Source organism: Alosa pseudoharengus, unplaced genomic scaffold (genome assembly GCF_046254945.1).
Source record: "Alosa pseudoharengus isolate Yale_2024_CS ecotype anadromous, Long Island Sound unplaced genomic scaffold, YU_APseudo_1.1 YU_APseudo_1.1_scf_1, whole genome shotgun sequence".
NCBI classification, from domain to species: domain Eukaryota; kingdom Metazoa; phylum Chordata; class Actinopteri; order Clupeiformes; family Clupeidae; genus Alosa; species Alosa pseudoharengus.
In genome coordinates this window covers 52,948,136-52,967,318 of record NW_027468564.1, presented here as the reverse complement: position 1 = coordinate 52,967,318, position 19,183 = coordinate 52,948,136, and the positions used below count along the sequence as shown (strand labels likewise).

The 19,183-nt window shown below is 44.2% G+C and overlaps 2 protein-coding genes across 2 annotated transcripts in view; both read right to left on the bottom strand.

Moving 5' to 3' along the window:
* The window catches only part of LOC143132847 (testis-expressed protein 2-like), a 53,124-nt gene extending 41,495 nt beyond the window's left edge, over nucleotides 1-11,629 (bottom strand). The window contains exons 1-2 of the mRNA XM_076292675.1: nucleotides 11,423-11,629; nucleotides 10,247-10,329 (exon numbers count right to left, since the gene is read on the bottom strand). The gene's annotated coding sequence lies outside the window, so the exon portion shown is untranslated. The remainder of the gene's footprint in view (nucleotides 1-10,246; nucleotides 10,330-11,422) is intronic.
* Nucleotides 11,630-12,683: 1,054 nt separating this feature from the next.
* LOC143132840 (myeloid-associated differentiation marker homolog) lies at nucleotides 12,684-16,607 on the bottom strand. Its single transcript, XM_076292664.1, has 2 exons — nucleotides 15,988-16,607; nucleotides 12,684-15,461 (listed from the first exon to the last, which is right to left on the bottom strand). Exon 2 carries the CDS (start codon nucleotides 15,024-15,026, stop codon nucleotides 14,172-14,174), a length of 855 nt encoding a protein of 284 aa, XP_076148779.1. The 5' UTR covers nucleotides 15,027-15,461; nucleotides 15,988-16,607; the 3' UTR covers nucleotides 12,684-14,171.
* Nucleotides 16,608-19,183: the final 2,576 nt, after the last annotated feature.

The window sequence follows — 19,183 nt, the reverse complement described above, 5'->3', positions numbered from 1 at the left end:
ATAAAAGTGGTGTGGCTCCTTTAAGACACAATCCACTTGTGTGAGTTCTGGAGCCATCCAACTTTATCTAACTCTATACTATCCTACATCATCTGATTTTAATATTATGTCTAGGCTACAGTATATTTAACATTTAACATTAGCATTTTGTGAAAACAAATCATTATGGCTACATCGACAAACTCTTAGCCATGAGCTATATATCCTCTGATTTTAATATTTACACATATGTAGGTATTTAAGCACAGCTCAGTTTTAAGACACTTAAAGCCCAAAATTGGAGACCATATAGAAATCTGCTACCATTTCAAAACCGGATTACTCTGGAACGGCTTATTGTAGGGGATTGCACACCTTTGTGTTCGGTAAGGTCTGCTGTTTATTCTGGTTTTACGGTTTGTCATGTGTGGAACGAAAAGTTTGTGAGATATTCCTCCTATAGGAATTGAAATGAGCGCAGAGCTATAGTAGCCTAATATGATTATTTCTTGAAAGTTAATTTATTTTTCTCGCGAACCGTTTATCGCAGCAAATAGCGGCTATAGCACCTTATAAAAGATGAGAAAAAGTTATTTCATGTGATGTCTGTGAGGCTACTTCGCGAGTAGTTCCTAGAGAAGAATGGGCGGCCACACTTTATGTCGGTCTGCCTCATGTCTAAAGCAGCGTGTTCCGTGAAGGTGCCGCGGACCGGATTAAAATAGCCTAGTCAGCGAATCAACAATCAGAGAAAACTGCGCTGAGAACGTTGTAGGCGGATATTAGACCTACCTGCTGATGGCCTAGATATATGTATGCCTTAAACTTGTATCCTGTCATTTAGAAACAATGCTGTGGTCTAGTCTAGTCATCAACAAAAAATGAACGGATTGCAAAAAAAAAAGAATGGATTTGGCGTGACATTTCTTGAGTGTGCGTGAGAGCGTGAGATTGGTGCTGAAAGCGTGAGTGTCACGCCAGATGCGTGAGAGTTGGCAACCCTGCCAATGTCACATCCAGCATGTATGCCAAGACGCACAAACGCACGTGCTGAACTGCAGCATCAACACTCCTCTAATTTTAGGCTGCAGCCAGTTAAAATATACACATCAACCTACCGAAATCAAAGCCCCTCTTGCTACTTTGAAATCACCGGTGTGGAAGTACTCGTTCATTCACGTCAATTAAAACTAACTTACCCTACTCAACTTAGCAAGTGAAAAGATGATCTAGTTACAGTCCAAAGTTACTTTAAGGCTTAAAATGCACATTGATAAGTATCCATGAACACTAACCTTGGGTCTCTTCGAAGTGTGCTGAAACGATCAAATTATAATTCTGTGTTGTTTCATTTCACTATGTTCATGTCTCTGTTTTAGCCTGTTTAATGTTGGTTCTGTTTACATTACAACCTCGCGGTTGGAACGGTTTCAAAATAAAAAGCGGTTTCAAAATAAAAGCCCCCCGAAACAGAAAAGGAAAAGGCCAAAAAGAGTAAATAACATATAAGGAATGCATTAATAGTAATGTTGAAAAAAAGATCGAAAATCGAATCGAATCGTGACTTTAAAATCGAAAATTGCATCGAATCGAGGATTTGGAGAATCGTGACACCCCTAATTCCTATGCATTCAAGCAGCCTGATAACTGTTTATCTTCATGAGACCATGACTGTAAACACCAGTACACTTGAAAAACACCACGACTGCACAGACTACAGGGAGGTCAAAGAGATGGACACAGGTAAGACCATTATATAAACCTTGACCCTGACCTGGTGCCATCGAAAAATAAAGAGCAGCATCGTTTCTAAATCCGATATCCTGTTGCCATGCCAACAAGTGAGTTTCCCCCAACAAGTCCAACCCATGATAGGATAATGACCCAGTTGTGAGGATGCTGTGGTGTCAGGGAAACATATCTCCTCCAAACATATCTCCAGAGAAGTCATAAAGAACAAACTAGGCATTCATGCTTAATCATGCCATTATGGGAATCTCGCTCACCAGGTCACGTGATTTAGTTAATTGCTCAGACGAGCCGTGAGAAATAGGAATGGATGAGAGTGTTTAGACATAAAACTGCCTGTTGTGTGAAATCATATTAGTAGAGAGACTACTGTACTAAACATAGAATAGATCATTACAACAAATACACACAAAGATCACATAAGGTTTGCATGTTTATAGAGCCTGCCAGTCTTAATATGTTACCTCAGTAAAGGCTAGTTTAAGACTAGATAGACTCCCTGGGGAATCTTAGCCATTAAAACTTCACTGACTGTCACACAAGGGATAGCCAGGAAGCCTGTTTATTCCAGTTCACCTGATAGCAGTCGTCCTCATAAGGAAGATAACACTAAGAGGTCACACACACACACACACACACACACACACACACACACACACACACACACACACACACACACACACACACACACACACACACACACACACACACACACACACACACACACACACACCTTGCTGCTTCACACATCATAACCAACTGATAAACGACTGCAGTGAGCTGGGTGTTGGGGGTCTAATTATAGTCTTCAGATGCTGTACTGAGATCAGTCTTTGAGCAACACCTCCAGCTGCTTTATGCCATGAGCATTATGAAAAAAATAGATGTAGTTGGTGTTGTTGCTGTGCTTCAGAGGGAGAAATGGGCAGGAGAGAGAGAGGGAGAGAAAGAGGAGAGAGAGAGAGAGAGAGAGAGAGAGAGAGAGAGAGAGAGAAAGAAGGACCAGACCCTCATGCCTCAATGCATTCATGCCCCCATCCTCCAAGACCTCCATAAATGTCAGCCACTATCATTTCAAATGGCACAGAACTAAAGCTGCAATTATGCTGCCAGCGTGCCAAAGTAGTCAGCTTTTCAGCAGGATGTGCTGCCCAGCAGACAACAGACAAGTGTGTGTGTGTGTGTGTGTGTGTGTGTGTGTGTGTTTGTGTGTCTGAAACAAGGCAACTGCTTTCATCCCCTTCAGATCCACATAAGTTCTAAAATAAACAACAACAAAAACATTTTGGGGGGCTCTGTCCGACTCTGTCCCATAAAACTCAGAGAGAACATAATCAGAGTATCCCCAAGGTGCCCAGCAGTGAGTGTAAGCCAGTTAGCCTCTGTTTTACAGTATCTAAACTGCCCCCAAGAGAGACGGCTATAATCTCATCCCACTGCACCTGGCCCAGGTTTCACTAGCGCGGATTAGCGCTAATCCTATGCTATCCCTCCATTTAAGAGCGGCTTTACCAAACACTACCAACAGATTTCTCTCACTCACACCATGTTGTTCTCAAAGAGGTGCAGCTGCTGATGCCTTGCAGAGCCCTGCCCACCGTCTCCATGCGGAGTTTTTTGTGAAAATGGCCAGCTGCTATCCTACTGGGCTCTCGCCACTAGCCCGGTCTTGAGAAAAAAGCAATTTACTGAGAGCTATTTAAGACAACAAGCACCTCTGGTACAGAAGAGAAAAGGGAAAAGAGGGGGAAGAAAGAAACATGTGTTTTAGCCTTCTGCGAATCCCTCACAGCCTCTTTGTGAGCGACATGATGTAATATACAGCAAATTCCCGTTAAACCGCTTGACTGCCTCGCGAACAACCACCGGCGAATGTAAAATGTGGAGTAATAATCTTTCCAATTATGGGGAATAGTCGGTGTGGGTCCGCCGGGTATAAAAATGTCTTTGTGCTAATGCCATTGACACAGAGGCAGGGATAAGAAAAGGGGGATTAGTCAGGAGGGAGTGGGGTGTTCAGGCAGCCTGTATGCTCGGGCTTTGCACAGACTTAACTAATGGCTTTCTTGCTGAACATAGCAAGAAGGGTTCCTGAGGGAACCGGCTAAAGGAACGGAAGTTCCAGTAACCACCTCTCTTCCACTGTCTAGGAACAGTTCTCCCTTTTACAGTGTTATGGTTATTTACCATGATGGCCGCCGGCAACATGTTCCAGGGAGGCAATAAGACAGGAGAGTTCAGAGGAGGCCTGGGGGGTTTACAGAGGGGGTAGTCAAACCTACTGCACAAGGCCAGCATCCAAACAGCATGTCTGGTTAATCACCATGTTCACAGATGCCCTACAGATACAACCAGGTGATGCACGCGATGGATGACACCTGTCAAAACATCTCAAGAATGTCCACCGAGAGGACATGACAAGAGGGACCAATTAACACAGGGAGGTGTAGCCATTCAAAGTAGAGTTGTCATGACGGGCATGAAGATACACCTACGTCATCTACGTAGAGTAAACCTAATTCTTGAACCATCAATGACACTAAAAGAAACCTTGTCCACCCCTTCTTTGTCCAGACACAAGCCAAGGCTTCACAATCCCAATTTCACGTTGGGATCGAAATTGGGCAGTAGCGCACGTCAGAAAGCCCCACAGGTATCCTCCTGTCTTTACTGACAAGCCTCTGTGAGCTTTCCGCAGCGGAGCAGCGCGTGGGTCAGTCGGTCAGCAGCGCTGGAAGCCCACAGACGCCCATAATTGGCTCTGCTCCTCTTCCGTGGTCCCCCGCAGGCTGCCGCCGTGCAATCATCCAGCTAACTGCCTGGTATGGCAGCAGGGAGCTGAGGGGGAAATAAAAGGCGAGGCGCGGACCGCTGCCTTTCAACAACGAGCAGGGCGGGCGGACGGGCGGGCGGGCGGGCGGACAGGTCTGCACTTCTGTGTCTGATGATGTGCACAGAGAAATGCCAGCCACTCGCACAGGCCCAGGCTGAAAGCAGGAAAAACCCGTTCGGTCCCTCACAGCTCAGGATGTTTGTTGCCAGCATGGGCTGAAAAGGTATTCCTATCAACTTGGAAATCAACAGTATGTTTAGCTAGGGCTGCTCGATTATGGCAAATAGTCAGTATACTTTGATGATGTTTTTATAATCGTTGGAAGTCATAATTGAGGATTAATTGATTCATTTGATTAATTGCCCTACTTTTACCACCACCTCTTTTTTGCCTCAAGGGGCCCATAACAATGATATAGTATGTTGACAAAAAGAGGAAGTAGGGGGGAAATATGGGCACACAAAGCCTCGTGTGAGTAAGACAGTGACAGTTTGCAAATGAGAGAGTGATCATTGTGACTAAGCATGGGGAAGTAAAGAAAGTCATCACTTTTCCCTAAAGAGCAACTGAAAGAGAGACAGAAGGGAGAACGCTTGGGTTGATGCCATCAATCTACGCAATCCCCCAGGGCTGCGTTCTGTGCGATCTGATACACCACTGCCCGCCCGGTCAAGGCCACTGTGAGCATATGCCCAAATAAACAAGCTGTCCGCTCCCATTAACGGCCCGAAGTGAACAAGGCAAAAGGCAACACGATTCGACACGCTGCCCAATCTGTGCAGTCAGTCTGCTAAACATTCAGAGACTCTGAGGGAATCTCAGCTCAGATTCTAAGCAATGATTTACTCAGTTACCTTAACTAATGAGTGCCCTTTACAGGTCCAGTAACCAACCCCGCATGGTAAGTGGAACTCATTACTTTTGAATGAGAGACAAGGCTCCAATCATGTCCAGACAAAGTGCTTTGTTTGGAACAAACGTCTCTAGTTTCTCGCTCAGACTAAAAGAGCAATGGTGTCAAAATCACAAGCGTAGGCACTAGGCAACAGCTTTCCTGCCTACGTGCGTCCACCGGGTAAAAATGGTGCCCTACTGATACATCTGACAATCCGAGTTCACGTACAGGTCAGTGTGTTATTAATGGGGATACGATTACTGATGCTCTTGTCTGCCAAAACGGTCCTCTGGTCAATAATTCAGAGCGTGCTCAGTTACAGCTCATGGGTGTGATTACAGTTACTGGGGCTAAGTCATCCAAGCCTGGGAGTGGCCACATTTTGAGAGGAGATGAAACATTCTGAACAGTGTCTATCATCGAACATTACCAGAGACAACACTATAAGCACACAAAAAGACAAGTGTTAAATGCCATTTTTTAACCTTCACAAATTACTGTAGATGTGACACGCTCTCTTTGATGAAGACTCGCAACCTCTAAATTAAACAACGCTTTGTCCCATTTCTCCTCATGAAACCAGATGTTCTAAATCTTCCTCTTCAAAATGGTATAAGACAATATTGGAACATAATACAGAAACCGGTGAGAAAGGAAATGAAAGCAGATTTAAGTGTCAGTCAAATAATCCCAGCATAAGACGAAAGTCTTAAGACTTGTAATTCAGTCATATAACTCAGGTCAGTCATTTAACTCAGGCTCTTCAAACGGACGCGTTCTGTAAAATTGAAAACAGGCACAGAAATGAGACTGAAACGATGCCGATGACACATTTAGCAATCATGCGGTGACTAACATGGCTATGAGCAGCTGTGCCTGGCGCACCTGTGCCACGCAGACTGAGGCCTTACTTAGAGCACTGCAGCCACAGGACCGGAATGGCTAGTCCTGTGGGGCGCTAACACTGCCGTGATGTGCACTGAGACGCAATGATCGGAGGCGATTCAGTAGCTGCAACGTTTTCTATCATTCTGGCTTTTTGCTTTGTTTCTTTTCTCCATCAGCGATGGAACATTCTGGCGGGTGCAGACATCATTAAGAAAACAAGGTATTTTTGTCTCGTCTTTGGTGGCTGTTTTTCGCCTCGCTTTTGTTTGTTTTTCCGGGAGACTGAGGAGCTGTCTGAAAAAACACACAAATGATGTGGACTCGTCTCAAAATAACACGACAGCGACACAGGCCCATTAGCTGTCCAGCGTGACACACTGACATTTCAATTCCCGTCTTGATGTCTCTGTTCCAGCCACCGTCCCGGGCTTGAGAGGCACCACCGGCGTTGGCGCCAGATGCCAACCACCTCACGGTGCCACCTCGAGAGTGAGAGCCTGTGTGACAAAGACTTCAAAGACGAACCACCGCAAGGGAAGCTGGGAGTGAGAAATGCCATGCGACTGGCGGAGACATCGGAAAGGTTCTGGCACTTGGGAGCGGCTTTCAAGAGCGAGATAGTGTCTCTCATCTAGTGGTCCCAGAGTGGAGGCTGCCAGGCAGCAAGCTGTGAGAGATGCTACCTCCCCCTCCACACACACACACACACACACACACACACACACAACCACCTGCCCCACCCGAGAATCTGTCCTTCTGGTCACTTGGCCGCACAGGCGGTCTAAACTTAGGAGGCGACCAGACGCGTCCCTGTGTGACATTCTGCACGCGCTCTCCAGAGGAGACCACTCAGGTGCCGACGACACTGGCAGGGATGAGCGGTGAAACAGAGTTGGAGAAAAACAAACACATACATTACAGTTATGGGAGATGGAATTTGCTTGTGCTTACTGAGACATGGTTGGATGTTTGGATTGGGAATGTAGACAAACATTATTCTGGTCAGGCTCCCAAATCAGCGTGCTACATGGCAAAAATGAAGGGGAAAAAAAAACATAAAATAAAACTTTTCATAGCCACCATAGCAATGTGAGCCTACATTTCTGTTATTCCCTAACCAGAAGTTTAAAGAAAGAAGATCAATCTCGGTAATCTGATCAGTAGACCAGGAACAATTCCTCAGTTTAATTCCCAACAACCTGAGGCAACTGAAATTACATCTGCGTTTCTCAGCAAAAACTCTGAAAACAGGTCACTCAGGTGTGGCAACATTGTCCCGGTCATTTTCTTACACTTCACTATGCATATCGCATTCCAAATTGGTCTCAACAGAAACTGGCTGGGTCACAATAATGGCCAATCGACTTGATGAACAATGAGCTGCTCAAGCCTGTCGAGCGTTCAGCATGCCCATTGCAAATGCCATGACCTGACAGGACACAGAAGGCCAAGTCAGTCCTGGACCTTCAGTTTCATCTTCATATTAGCGGTGCTGACAGCCAGTCTGGCCAACATAATGGCAAGAATTTTTTTGTCCAGTTCTCTCACAAAAATTTAACAACAGGCACCAAAATGTAACAAAGAACAACTGTCCTATATAAGTGAATTAACCCTGAAATACTGCTATATTTGTAGGCTAGGAGTTATAGTTATACTGCAACGTTCAGATGTAACTGAAAAGTATGTTGTGGTATTTTTACCATTAGATATGACTCACGTGGCTGTGGGTGTTGTTGACACTGCTCTTAGTGGATATGCTGGTGACCATCGTCTACTGTGCCCAAACAGAGCAGTCACTTCCTGGTTGACCACATGGCCTAGCCACACCCACTGCCACCCAGCAACCTGAAAGGGCCACTCTCAGTGACATGGCGGTGACACAACATCACACCGAAACAAAACAAAAATAACCACACATGTCGAGACTGCCACCTGTGCAGGACTCGGCAGGCCCCTCAGCAACATCAGTAACCACAGCTTCTGACACCAAACCCTGAAATAAGTTTTGAAACTAAATGAGATAGACAGAGTGTGTGTGTGTGTGTGTGTGTGTGTGTGTGTGTGTGTGTGTGTGTGTGTGTGTGTGTGCGCGCTTAGGGAACAGGTGTCTGGCCACAGAGGGGGGTTACACCTCTAGCGCCCAGGGCAGCTCCGGGTGATAAGAGTGCTCCTTATCTCCCACTGCTCGCTGGCAATCACACCTTGCTGCACCGTGGCATTCAGCAGCAGACCTCTGAACTCCCACAATCCCACAGACCCTGTCACCCGTCGCCCACGAGAGAGCTGTTCAGCAAGACACAGACACTCAGTGAACTATAATTAGATAAATTGCCATGAAAGCCTGTGCAGGTGTGTGTCAGTTCTGCTAAACGTGTCAAAACGGAGCAAGCTAAGATCGCTTAGCTTGTGCAAAAAGAAAAATAAGGAAGCTTGTGCAATCTTTTCATCATGGCTCTATTGCCAAAAGGTGGACATTAACATTTCTCTGTCTCTTTAATGGAGTGAAAGGGAGAAAAGGGAGACAGAGAGATTGGGGTGTGGGTTTCACATTGGCTCCATTACTGTTTGCTTTGTCATCTTGAGTGAAAAATATCTTATTATTTCTAGATTGGAACCTTCACCTCCCTCCCATCGTGAGTACAATATCACCGCGGTTGTGTTCTGTCTGAGGAGAGACAGGAGAAATTACTGGTCTCCACAGAGACAGAGAGAAAGAGAGAGAGAGAGAGAGAGAGAGAGAGAGAGAGAGAGAGAGAGAGAGGAGGGGGCAAACAGAAACAGAATGGAAATGGAAGGAGACATCTGATAGCTTGGCACAGCACACATTCCCTGCTTAAAGGCCATGTTTGAAATCAATAAAAGGAGGGGAAATGACGGAAGGGAGTGATAAGAGCTGTTGGACACAAAGAGAGAAGGAGAAGTGCAGAACCATTCACTGATGAAAATATTTTACACAAGCTATCTGAGCTAAGTTTTAGCTATTGTGACTTAGCCAGGTGATATTTGTAACAAATTACATTGTGTGCGTTATTTTACAGTTGGATTAGCAACTTAGTATTTTTCTCCCCTGGTCACACCCTCACCAGGTGAGCACCTGGCAGGCCTGTGGATGATTAACCCCTTTGGTTCCAGAAGGCCGTTGCTATGACGACATGTCACACAGGGGGCCATCTGGACTTAATCCATAGGAGAATGCAAAAATCTGCACAGCCACACCCCGAAAGAAACATAACTTCCTCAACCCTTTTTGGTCATTTATCTTCGAAGGGGTTCCCAGGGTACCACACACTCATATATAACAAATTAAGCAGCATCTGTGTGTCAGGAATGATTTGTTTAAGGAAAGCTATAATATGGCTGGTATTAATATTTTGACTGGCAAATCAACCACTCTGTGGCAGAATATTATAATATGCTGGGACACAGTTAAGTGACTTTCTAACTAAGGTCCACCACAACAGCAACTGTCAATCCATCCCCCAGAAGAGGAAGTAAACAACAGCTCCTTAAGGGCTTTGAGCTTGTGATGTCTGTGGGGACGTGAACCACAACGTGTGTGCACTTCCTTCTAGAGCGAGAGGAGCTCATAATGTAGCCAAATTCTCTGAAGGCTTAATGAGTTCTTCTTGAAAAGTCCTATTAGAAACCAATGGAGCCAACAGTGTCACACAACACAACAGCAACTACAGCAACACAACAAAATTCACAACTTATTGTATGTTTGACTTGATGCACTGTAAAAATCACTGTCAAAATGCCATGAGAGGACTAGAAGAACCTCAGGCTGGTCAGAAAAGACCGGTCTTCGCTCAAAATCGAGGGAACACTCTAGACGAGCTGACATAACCCACCTGAGGACCAGTTCCTTGTCATGTCCCAGGTAACACAATGGAGCAGCTTACCGTGAGTATTCGGTCCACCCCAGCATGAGGGTCTGTCTGCATGGGGCTATACTGGGTGTTGTGAACCCATGGTCCTCAATGGCCTAGACGAGGGGAAACAGGAAAGGTCAATCACATTCATTCATGTAGCCTATGATCTCACTCTCATAGTCTCTCTCACACTCCACATTCTTCTACTCTTTCTTGTCTTCCTTGTGTGGTCTGTTCATCACAAAGATGTTAATGAAAATAAGTGAGAAACACCTTTACTTAAAAAACAAAGTAGCATCAATATGAGGGAATAATTATACAAGCACACGTGTACACACACAATATTACGAGGTATCAGAGCAGTTACAGAGATGGATTACTAGCCATTATGGTGCCATTACAGCATGATGTTGTGCTTGGTCATTCTATCACCATTTGATGAACACCCAATCATTTCTAATGGGACATGACCTGTCTGAATCATTGTATACAGGATAGGCACTGACTGAGTACCCTGAATACTTCATGCAAGGCCTTTATGGGAAATGCCCATGATGAATCCATGATGAAACAACTTCAGTTGGAACATAGTGATTTATGAGACTAGAGTGGGCACTAGTATGTCACGGGCCGTATGTTGGTTCTCTGAGGCACATTGACCTGTTCAAAACTACACTCCTTTTTTATCACGGCCACATTCACATACATTCACTCATTTCTCAGTGGAGTGATCAGTGGTCAAGTCATATTAAACTCGAGGGCATCTCAAACGCTGCTGCATCAACTTTTCACTTTCAAACGTTGGTAGCACTACGTTAACAATGACATATGTTTGTGGCATAATCATTATGAGATTAAGCTAGGGGACAAGAGATGTAAAGTTGATCAAAGGACAACATTTAGGCTACAATAGAGATAACTGGCTCAATAATAGTGCAATAAATGTTTTGGTGCTGCATTATACTTTGCCAGCTGTTTTCAAACTACAATGATCAAGTTGTATCTCAGGAATAAAGCCAAAATGGCAGTTCTTAACAGTTGTCTGTAACGCTGATGCGCCAAACAAGGCGTGACAAACACAAAAGTTAAGACCTAGTCACTGTAACAGCGCTAGCAAGCTATCGTAGCCGACTAGCTCCTGATAAACTAACCCAAACAACACCGAGCGCAATTTTGTGGCAGCGGTTCACCAAGCTTTGGTCTTACCGTTTGCGGAGTTAATTTTCCAGCGACAAGAAAGAACTGAAGTTGCAAATGTACTGCCAGAGGATGACGCAGCGTGTATGACAAAAGGGGGAATGCTGTCAGAGTTCTCAGTCCTTTGGATATCGCTGTCAGTCTGTCTTGTCTTGCCTTACCACCCAGCCTGTTGACATCAACAGCAGACTGTTCTCCGGACAGTTCCTGAACAAGAAAATACGGATTGACTCTTCCAGGCTAGAGCAATCGAAACTTAGGGGCGGGATCGGCGTCAGGACTTTAAACATACTCGACAATCGAATATCTTCCTGAAGTGGTGAAAACTTTTCTTTCAATGATATGAATCATTTTCATTTCATTTTCATTTTTCTTTCAATGAAAATGGAATTAAGACAATGTGGATATTGGACAAGTGCCTATAAATAAGTGCGCAATTTTCTTTTTTTTTTGTTTTGCTATCATATTCTATGTCAGTGTAGGAATCATATAGATATAGTGCAGGTTTGGCTATGCAAATAATATGGACGACTTTTTTGATGCTGCACCGGTGATATCATATAGATACAAAGGTCAAATGGTCTCTTCATTTTTCAAGATGGGAAAGATACCCTCAACTCAAATAAAAGGAACGTGTTTTGATCTTGATAAGTCAGGGAATGGTAATAAAAAAAATAGGTAGTCCTAGCCTACTCAGTTTAAAATGCCCATATTTACAGTTAAAACAATAAGATGTTCCAATCCAAAACTTGCTTGGACAAAGACCCGTAATGTAAAAAATACAATAAGGATCACCGTTGGAGAAAAAAAAGGAAAGGAGCATCTTGGGGTCTCCATGTGACCCCTGTGCTAATACATTATTTAGTAGGCCTAAGCATGCCAGGGTAAAACCTTTCCTGTCCTATGTATGCTACAGGGTCTGGAATTGTTGAGATGAAAAGAAAATGCAACAAATTAAATGAAATGAAACGAAAATCAGAAAATTTTCCAATAAGAAAATCTGTCAGTCTCTGCCAAGACACTATAAGTGGGTCATGATTGGATCATACAGTAAGGCAATGAACCAAAACATATGTCCAGATCAACACAAAATGAAGTCTGCTGATCGGCACCCCATAGAAAAACAGTGGGGTGATCCTACAAGTCAGGACCTGAGAATCTGGATGATCTGGGGAAAATAAATTGTAAAGAGATATGGTCTCAAACCCCTTGCTTTGTATTCTCCTACTTTATGAGATGTCAAAGGAGAAAATGAGTTTTCCTTTCAAGATTGGATTTTTTCCCCATTGTTTTTATTGTGAGACCAAGATAAACTGCCAAAAAATGTTTTTGTATACCTCTTTTTACACAACCTAACAAGGGGTGCCAATAAATGTGCATTTTTTCTGAACAGAAAAAACAAAACAAAATGCACATGAAATTGAAGACAAGCAGGTTCATGTCACTTTGTGGACCATGACACTTGCAATGAGAGTATCGCCATCCAGTGGACAACATTGGTACTGCAGTATCATGTCTATAGTCTATAAATAACGTCAGAATTTCCATTACCTTATTATGGAAAAAGTGGGGTTAGAACAAAGTAATTTGGAGACGTCTGCAGCCTGTGCTAAAAACATATTCAAAACAGCATGCTGCTCTTTTAGTTTTCTTCTCAGCAAAGTGTCGGTGTTTGTGGGGGAGGCCCGCTCGTACACGTCACTTGCATCTCGTTGGCATCATTGCACACATTGTAGGACTGGCATCAATAGCTGTATCCCTTAAATGCCATGGCTGTGTCTTAAGAGTGTGGCATAAAAAAATCACTGTCTGTGTAGCGTATAAAACGAGGTGAAATTAAAATGTTCACAAGTATTTTTTTAGGGAAGATAACAATGCTTTGGGAGAGAGATGAGTCAAATTAAATAGTTCTATGGCTTTGGAAAGGTTCTACAAAAGTGTCTTAAAAGTCAACTGCCAATGTATGGCAGTGTTTAACATAGATAATTTTTTTTCAATTAAAAAAGTTTGATCCAAAAAACCCATAACTCTCCAACATACACAAAGAAGCATGTTTTCATCGCCTTCATAAATCATAATCAGCTTTATAACACAAACGAACAGCAAATACAGACCTCTATAGGCCTAGCTGACTCCAAGCCAGCCAGAGATATAGGCAGGGTGTTAACCCAGACCACACTGAATGAAGTATGTTATTGCAGTCCACATTTTCAGCTGTGATGAAGCACTTTGGGTGAACTCTGGTTTTAAAAATGCTCTTTTCAAATAAAGTGACTTGACTTGTCAACACATCAAATAACAGATAATGTGTGTTACATTCAAAATTCTGACATATACTATGCATTGTAAAAAAAACAAAAACAATTAGAGCATGTGGTCTTTAAAGGACATTTCTTATACTGTAAAGCATTGTATGATTTATATACAATTGAAGTGGCATACACATTTTCAGGAGTAAGCAATCACTATGCTGTTCAACAATTATTCAACTGCTAATAATTTTGTTGCTAGGTTTATGGGTAATCTGCTGAATATTTTGGATTGGAAAAATACAATTACCCAATTCACACCAATGTCATCTTCAATGACACATTAACAACATTTCATTTGTTTTTTGAGCTTATTTGGAGGATACATTTCTCAGGTTTGGACAGTTGACTAATTTAGAGTCAGTTTCACATATTTCATGTCAGTTAATCACAGCAGGTTCCTTTAAATAAACTCACATAAATAAATATGCAGTATCCCAAACGTAAGCTCAGATTCTGTCACACAAGAGTTTGACGGAGAAGGCCAGATCGACGGTGTAACTGACTAAGGTGATGCAGGCAAAGGCCATCTCCGAGACGATGATGAGTTTCCCCTCAGGTGGGTTCGGTCTGTACAAGTTCAGCACTTTGGTGGAGCTCACGACCGCCGCCACCATGTAGAGCAGGACTCCCAGTGAACTCAAGCCAGCCAGGACACGGTCGAACGGCAGCGGGCACCGCCCAGCGCAGTCTCCCACCATGACCACCACTGTGCCCAAAGAGGCTGAGAGACAGAGGCCGTACGCCATCCCGGGGATCGCCACCTCCCAGCCAGTGCTCCCGTGAGACACCTGATCCGCGATCAGCAGCAGACCCACGCAGCCTCCGAAGACCTGGAGCACTTTGAGCAGTCCGGGTACCGTGGCCATGTAGCCCTTCTGTTCCCGGCGGATGAGGTGGGTCTCTGTGGCGTAGGCCAGGAAGGTCAGGCCTGAGAAGATGGTGGCTATGACAGACTCCTTGGCTGCGTTCTCACTCAGCACCAGGCATGGGTACGCCAGCGTGGCAGTGAAGACCGTGAGCGCGGCCAAGGCGGCCACGGTCACCGTCAGGTTCTTCCAGGAAAGCGGCAGCAGGCTGTGGAACTGGATGTAGGTGATGATGAGGATGAGGAGGCTGAGGGTGAAGAAGAGGCACCAGGTGGACATGCAGAAGGTGCGGAAGAGCTCGGAGTGCTGGACGGTGGTGGGCTCTACCATGGAGGCCACCAGGCTGAAGGTGACACATCCCGAGACAAGAGCCCAGATGCGGACCCCCGAAAGTGGGGTGGTGAGAATGCTGACCTCCCCTAGGATCACAGGCATGGTGGCTCTCCAACATCCAATGTTCAAGAAAAAAACCAGACAAAAACAGATTCCAAAACTATCCTTTTCTAGAAGACTCCATTCACTGTTCTAACAGAGGAGGAAAGTGGTGAAACCATGAGAAGTGTGCTTCAGAAATGTTCCCCAAGGTAGATGCGTGAATGTCACGACAAGGTGATAAGAGCACGTCTCTCTACAATGCAAAGCCTGAGATGCTATGAACACACACCAACATGGTCTTGTTCTCACGCACAAACACGCACAAACACACACACACAAATGCACTGAGGTACTGCATCATCCACGCCCTCTTCCTGTTCAACAGTTTCAGTTGTTTTTTTGTGAGGCTAAAAGGTAACCACAAGAGCTAGGTAGGCCTATTGAACAACAATGCCTTCTGTGCATACTGTAGTTATCCTCCATTGTTCCTGTTTCCTGTCAGAAAAAGAGCAAGAAAAGAAAGCTTGAGCTTTACCTGCTCCTGTCACTGTCAACAAAAACATTAACTGGATTTGTTGTTAACATATAGAACATTTTTTGAGAACAAGTAGGCTACTTCAGACTAGGCTTCTTTTTTACAAGAAAGGTTGGCCGGGGCGCTTTTTTGATTTGAAAAACCAGTTTTTACTGCCATAACAAGGTTAATGATAGCTAACATGATACTTTTTCAAACTACTGCAATTTAAAAGACACAGCTAAACAGAAAAATCGGGACACGTCAAGTTTAGGTCCATAAATGAATATGGTGATACAGTTTAACTCCCACGTCGTATAGCTCATTGTGCTCAAAGCCGATCGTAGGCTAATACGTTTTTTCACTGCTACCGTCTCCAATTCTGCTGGATACGAACGTCTCATTACTCAGCTTGTAACAGAAATACAATAGTGAGCTTTACTTTTAATGACTCTCTCCCTACTTCTAACGTCAATGACTGAAAAAGAGTAATGTAACTTTCCTCACATAGACGTGTCTAATAGGTGAGTGTGAGAGAGAGGCACTGAATGTGTGCACTTTTGTCTGTATTTCCCTCTGTGGCCATCACTACTTCTTTCCCTCTTGTCTGTGTCTGTGTGTGTGTGTGTGTCTGTGTGTGTACATGCAAGCCTCAGTGTGTGTACCGCTATTTCCCTTTCTCTTTCTCTCTCTCCCTCTCTCTCTGTGTCTCTCTCTCTGCATGTGCTCCTGTGTAGGCTGAACACAAAGAAGCTCTATGAAGCTCCCACGCCGTCACTTCAACGCAGTTCTGCACGAGCTCACCTGTTATATTTAGACACACCATACATCAACCCCCATGTGTCAGGCAGCCGAGGCAAAAACAAGACATCTGACAGACTCCATGAAGACAAGAAAACACAGTAAACAAACAGGTACTGTAGCTGCCTAACAGTACACGGCAGAAACACATTACTGATGTGGATTAATGCTTGTTGTCAGACAGCCACTCAGAACTAGGTGAAGGGCTCAAATGAATTTTGGGGCGAAAAACTTGTCAGGGCCTGTAGCTGTACGCTCCTCACTGACGAACCATAAAATATGGAGTCTGAACTTTGTTTGCAGTAAATATTGCAATGATTGAATGATTGCCATTCTACTAAAACATTTGAAATGAAGACTGTGCGCTTGCGCCCTGCTGTGTAATGGTTCATTTAGGGATATCACTGTTTTGCTACATTTGCTTTTAAATGCAGAAACATGAATTGTTTTTATATTAATATGATACATCTTATTAATATGATTTATAATTATGCCTGTGCTAGATTTTACCAGGATAAAGGACATCTCAAAGTCGCCAAATTGATGTTGCTATAGTAGGCTGGAAATATGTGGTGTTCTGTGAAAACTACGCCATCATGTGGTCAACCCTTGCACAACATAACTACTTGGTGGTGACAAACTCAATTTAGTCAGTCATTTCTTTCATTCAACAACCAAAGCAGGTCAACTGTCTGATGTGGCTTTCTTTAAAAAGACTAGTGACCAAAATGTATATAGCCCACTACACTCATAGATGACCTAGGGTTAGGGTTTGGGTTAGGGTTGGGGTCAGTATATTTTCTGAGTTGAATGGTTTTGATTCCACCACAAAGATTGAACATCAAAATGAAAACAAATAACACCGAAAAAAATAATAATCCGTGTCATGGATGGCCGGAGATGCTTGCATGATGGCTAAGGCTCTTGTGAAGTGCAGAAACAGACACGTGTAGTTTTCTCACACTGGCCCCATAATCCAGCAAGTCTACGACAGTTGACTTAATAAAGCTTCCATGAGCTCATGAATTTAGGCTGCAAATTGGATCGTTTTCTTGGAAGTTATTCCTATCTAACGAGTATTCTCTGGTGACCTTTACAATTTAGAGACTGAGCCAACTCTTCAGTGGCTCTCATCTTTATGGCGTTGAGAAGAGGCTGGTGTGATGCTGGATAAAAACCTTGAAGACAGCATAACCCCTTTCACAAGTGGCCACGGTGAAAAGGACACCGCAGCGGCCGAGGACACGGACGAGCCACCATCTGACAAAAAAAAGAAGATAGAAGAAAAACAACAAAATAGGACATGAAGAAGGCTTTAATTTCGAAATGGATGGAGAGAGGGAAAGAGACAGAGAGAGAGAAAGAAAGGAAGAAAGTTAATAATTGATGTGGCCCTGGTCCCCACGCTGGTTCCAGCAGCTCCCACTATCTCACAAAGACATTTAGCAGTGATTGAGATCAAAGCCACTGCGACTCCCGCTGCTAAGCTGAAAGGCGAAACCGCCGATTGCCTTTCCCCGCGCTAATAATATCGTCTTTATGTAGTTAATAAACTGCACACTTCAGTCAAACTATATCATTACGGGCGACTTAGGGAGCTAATAATTTAAAAGCAGAGAATCGCCTCTGTTCTTCGCTTTGAACTAAACAACATTCTGTTGAACGGGGTAGGGGACCGACAGCAGGGGGGGCATGGACGGGACATCAAAGCCTTTGTCACAACAGTGCAGCGAGAGAAGCACGCGGCCAGACCACGCCGAGTTTACTTCAGTCGCCGAAGACAAAAAGAGCCCCCCTCCCTCGAACAAAAGAGACGAGGACGTCCGGGGCCAGGGGCCAGCGGTAGGTGTCGCCCGCCTCAACCGCAAAAGCAATCAGGTGCCCGGGCGAGCATTGAAGTCGGCCCGCCATGGAGGAGGAAACGAGTCGCGCCGGAAAGAAAAAAAAAAAGAAAAAAGAAAAGTTCCACTGAAGTAAAAGTTTATGCTGGAGCCCACTACCTGCCTTTCATTGGATGACATCCGCGTTCCAGGTGTACTTCTGGCGAGCTGAATTAGCCGGATCAATTTCCGCACGCGGTGTGTTGTCCTCCTTTCATGCTGTCTCCTAATGATTGTCGGCGCAAGTGACATTGGAGCCGCAAGACGTTTTCAGATGTGGTGGGTTGCCTCATCAGATTCTTCATCAGAAAGGGTCTTGAAAAACCACACCGAACACAAAAACATGGGAAAACCACACAGGCTGCCAGGGCACAAAGTAATTGCGAAAAGGGAGTATACGTCTTTTGTGAGCACTTCTGTCAATAGCAAACCCTTTCTGTTGAAGTCTACTTAAAAGTCTCCTTTTCCCCATTTTTTTTCTTTCTCTCTTTTGTGTGTGTCTCTCTCTCGCTCTCTCTGTCTAGCTACTACTGGGTTTGTTCCGATACATCTACTTCCCAATGTGACTTTGCGTTAGTTGAAGTCACTCAAAACTTTCTGTCAGTGGAAGTGAGTTAGTACAAACACTGCTTTCAGGAGACCTGATCAGAACAGACAAGGACGTACACAATAGCCGTGCTGAAACATGAACCATCATGCTCAAGCTGTGACATGACGACAACCAATCTACAGGCGCACAACACATTACATAAGGATGGCTGATTTGCCTTCGATTTCAAGATGTTGTCGGTGAGATAGTTGAGGTAAATCCTGGAGGCTAGAGGAGGACAATTAAAGATTACTTAGATTACTTACTCCTCTTCCTCACTGTTACGTAGGTGGACAATGCACACGGCTCATATTCAGTGGAGGGGTATTGCATCACAGAGCTTAAGCATTATAAACATCGACCCACCGACCCACCTTTTACATATGCACACCACACATACACATGCAGACATACACAAGAACGCCTCTGTGTA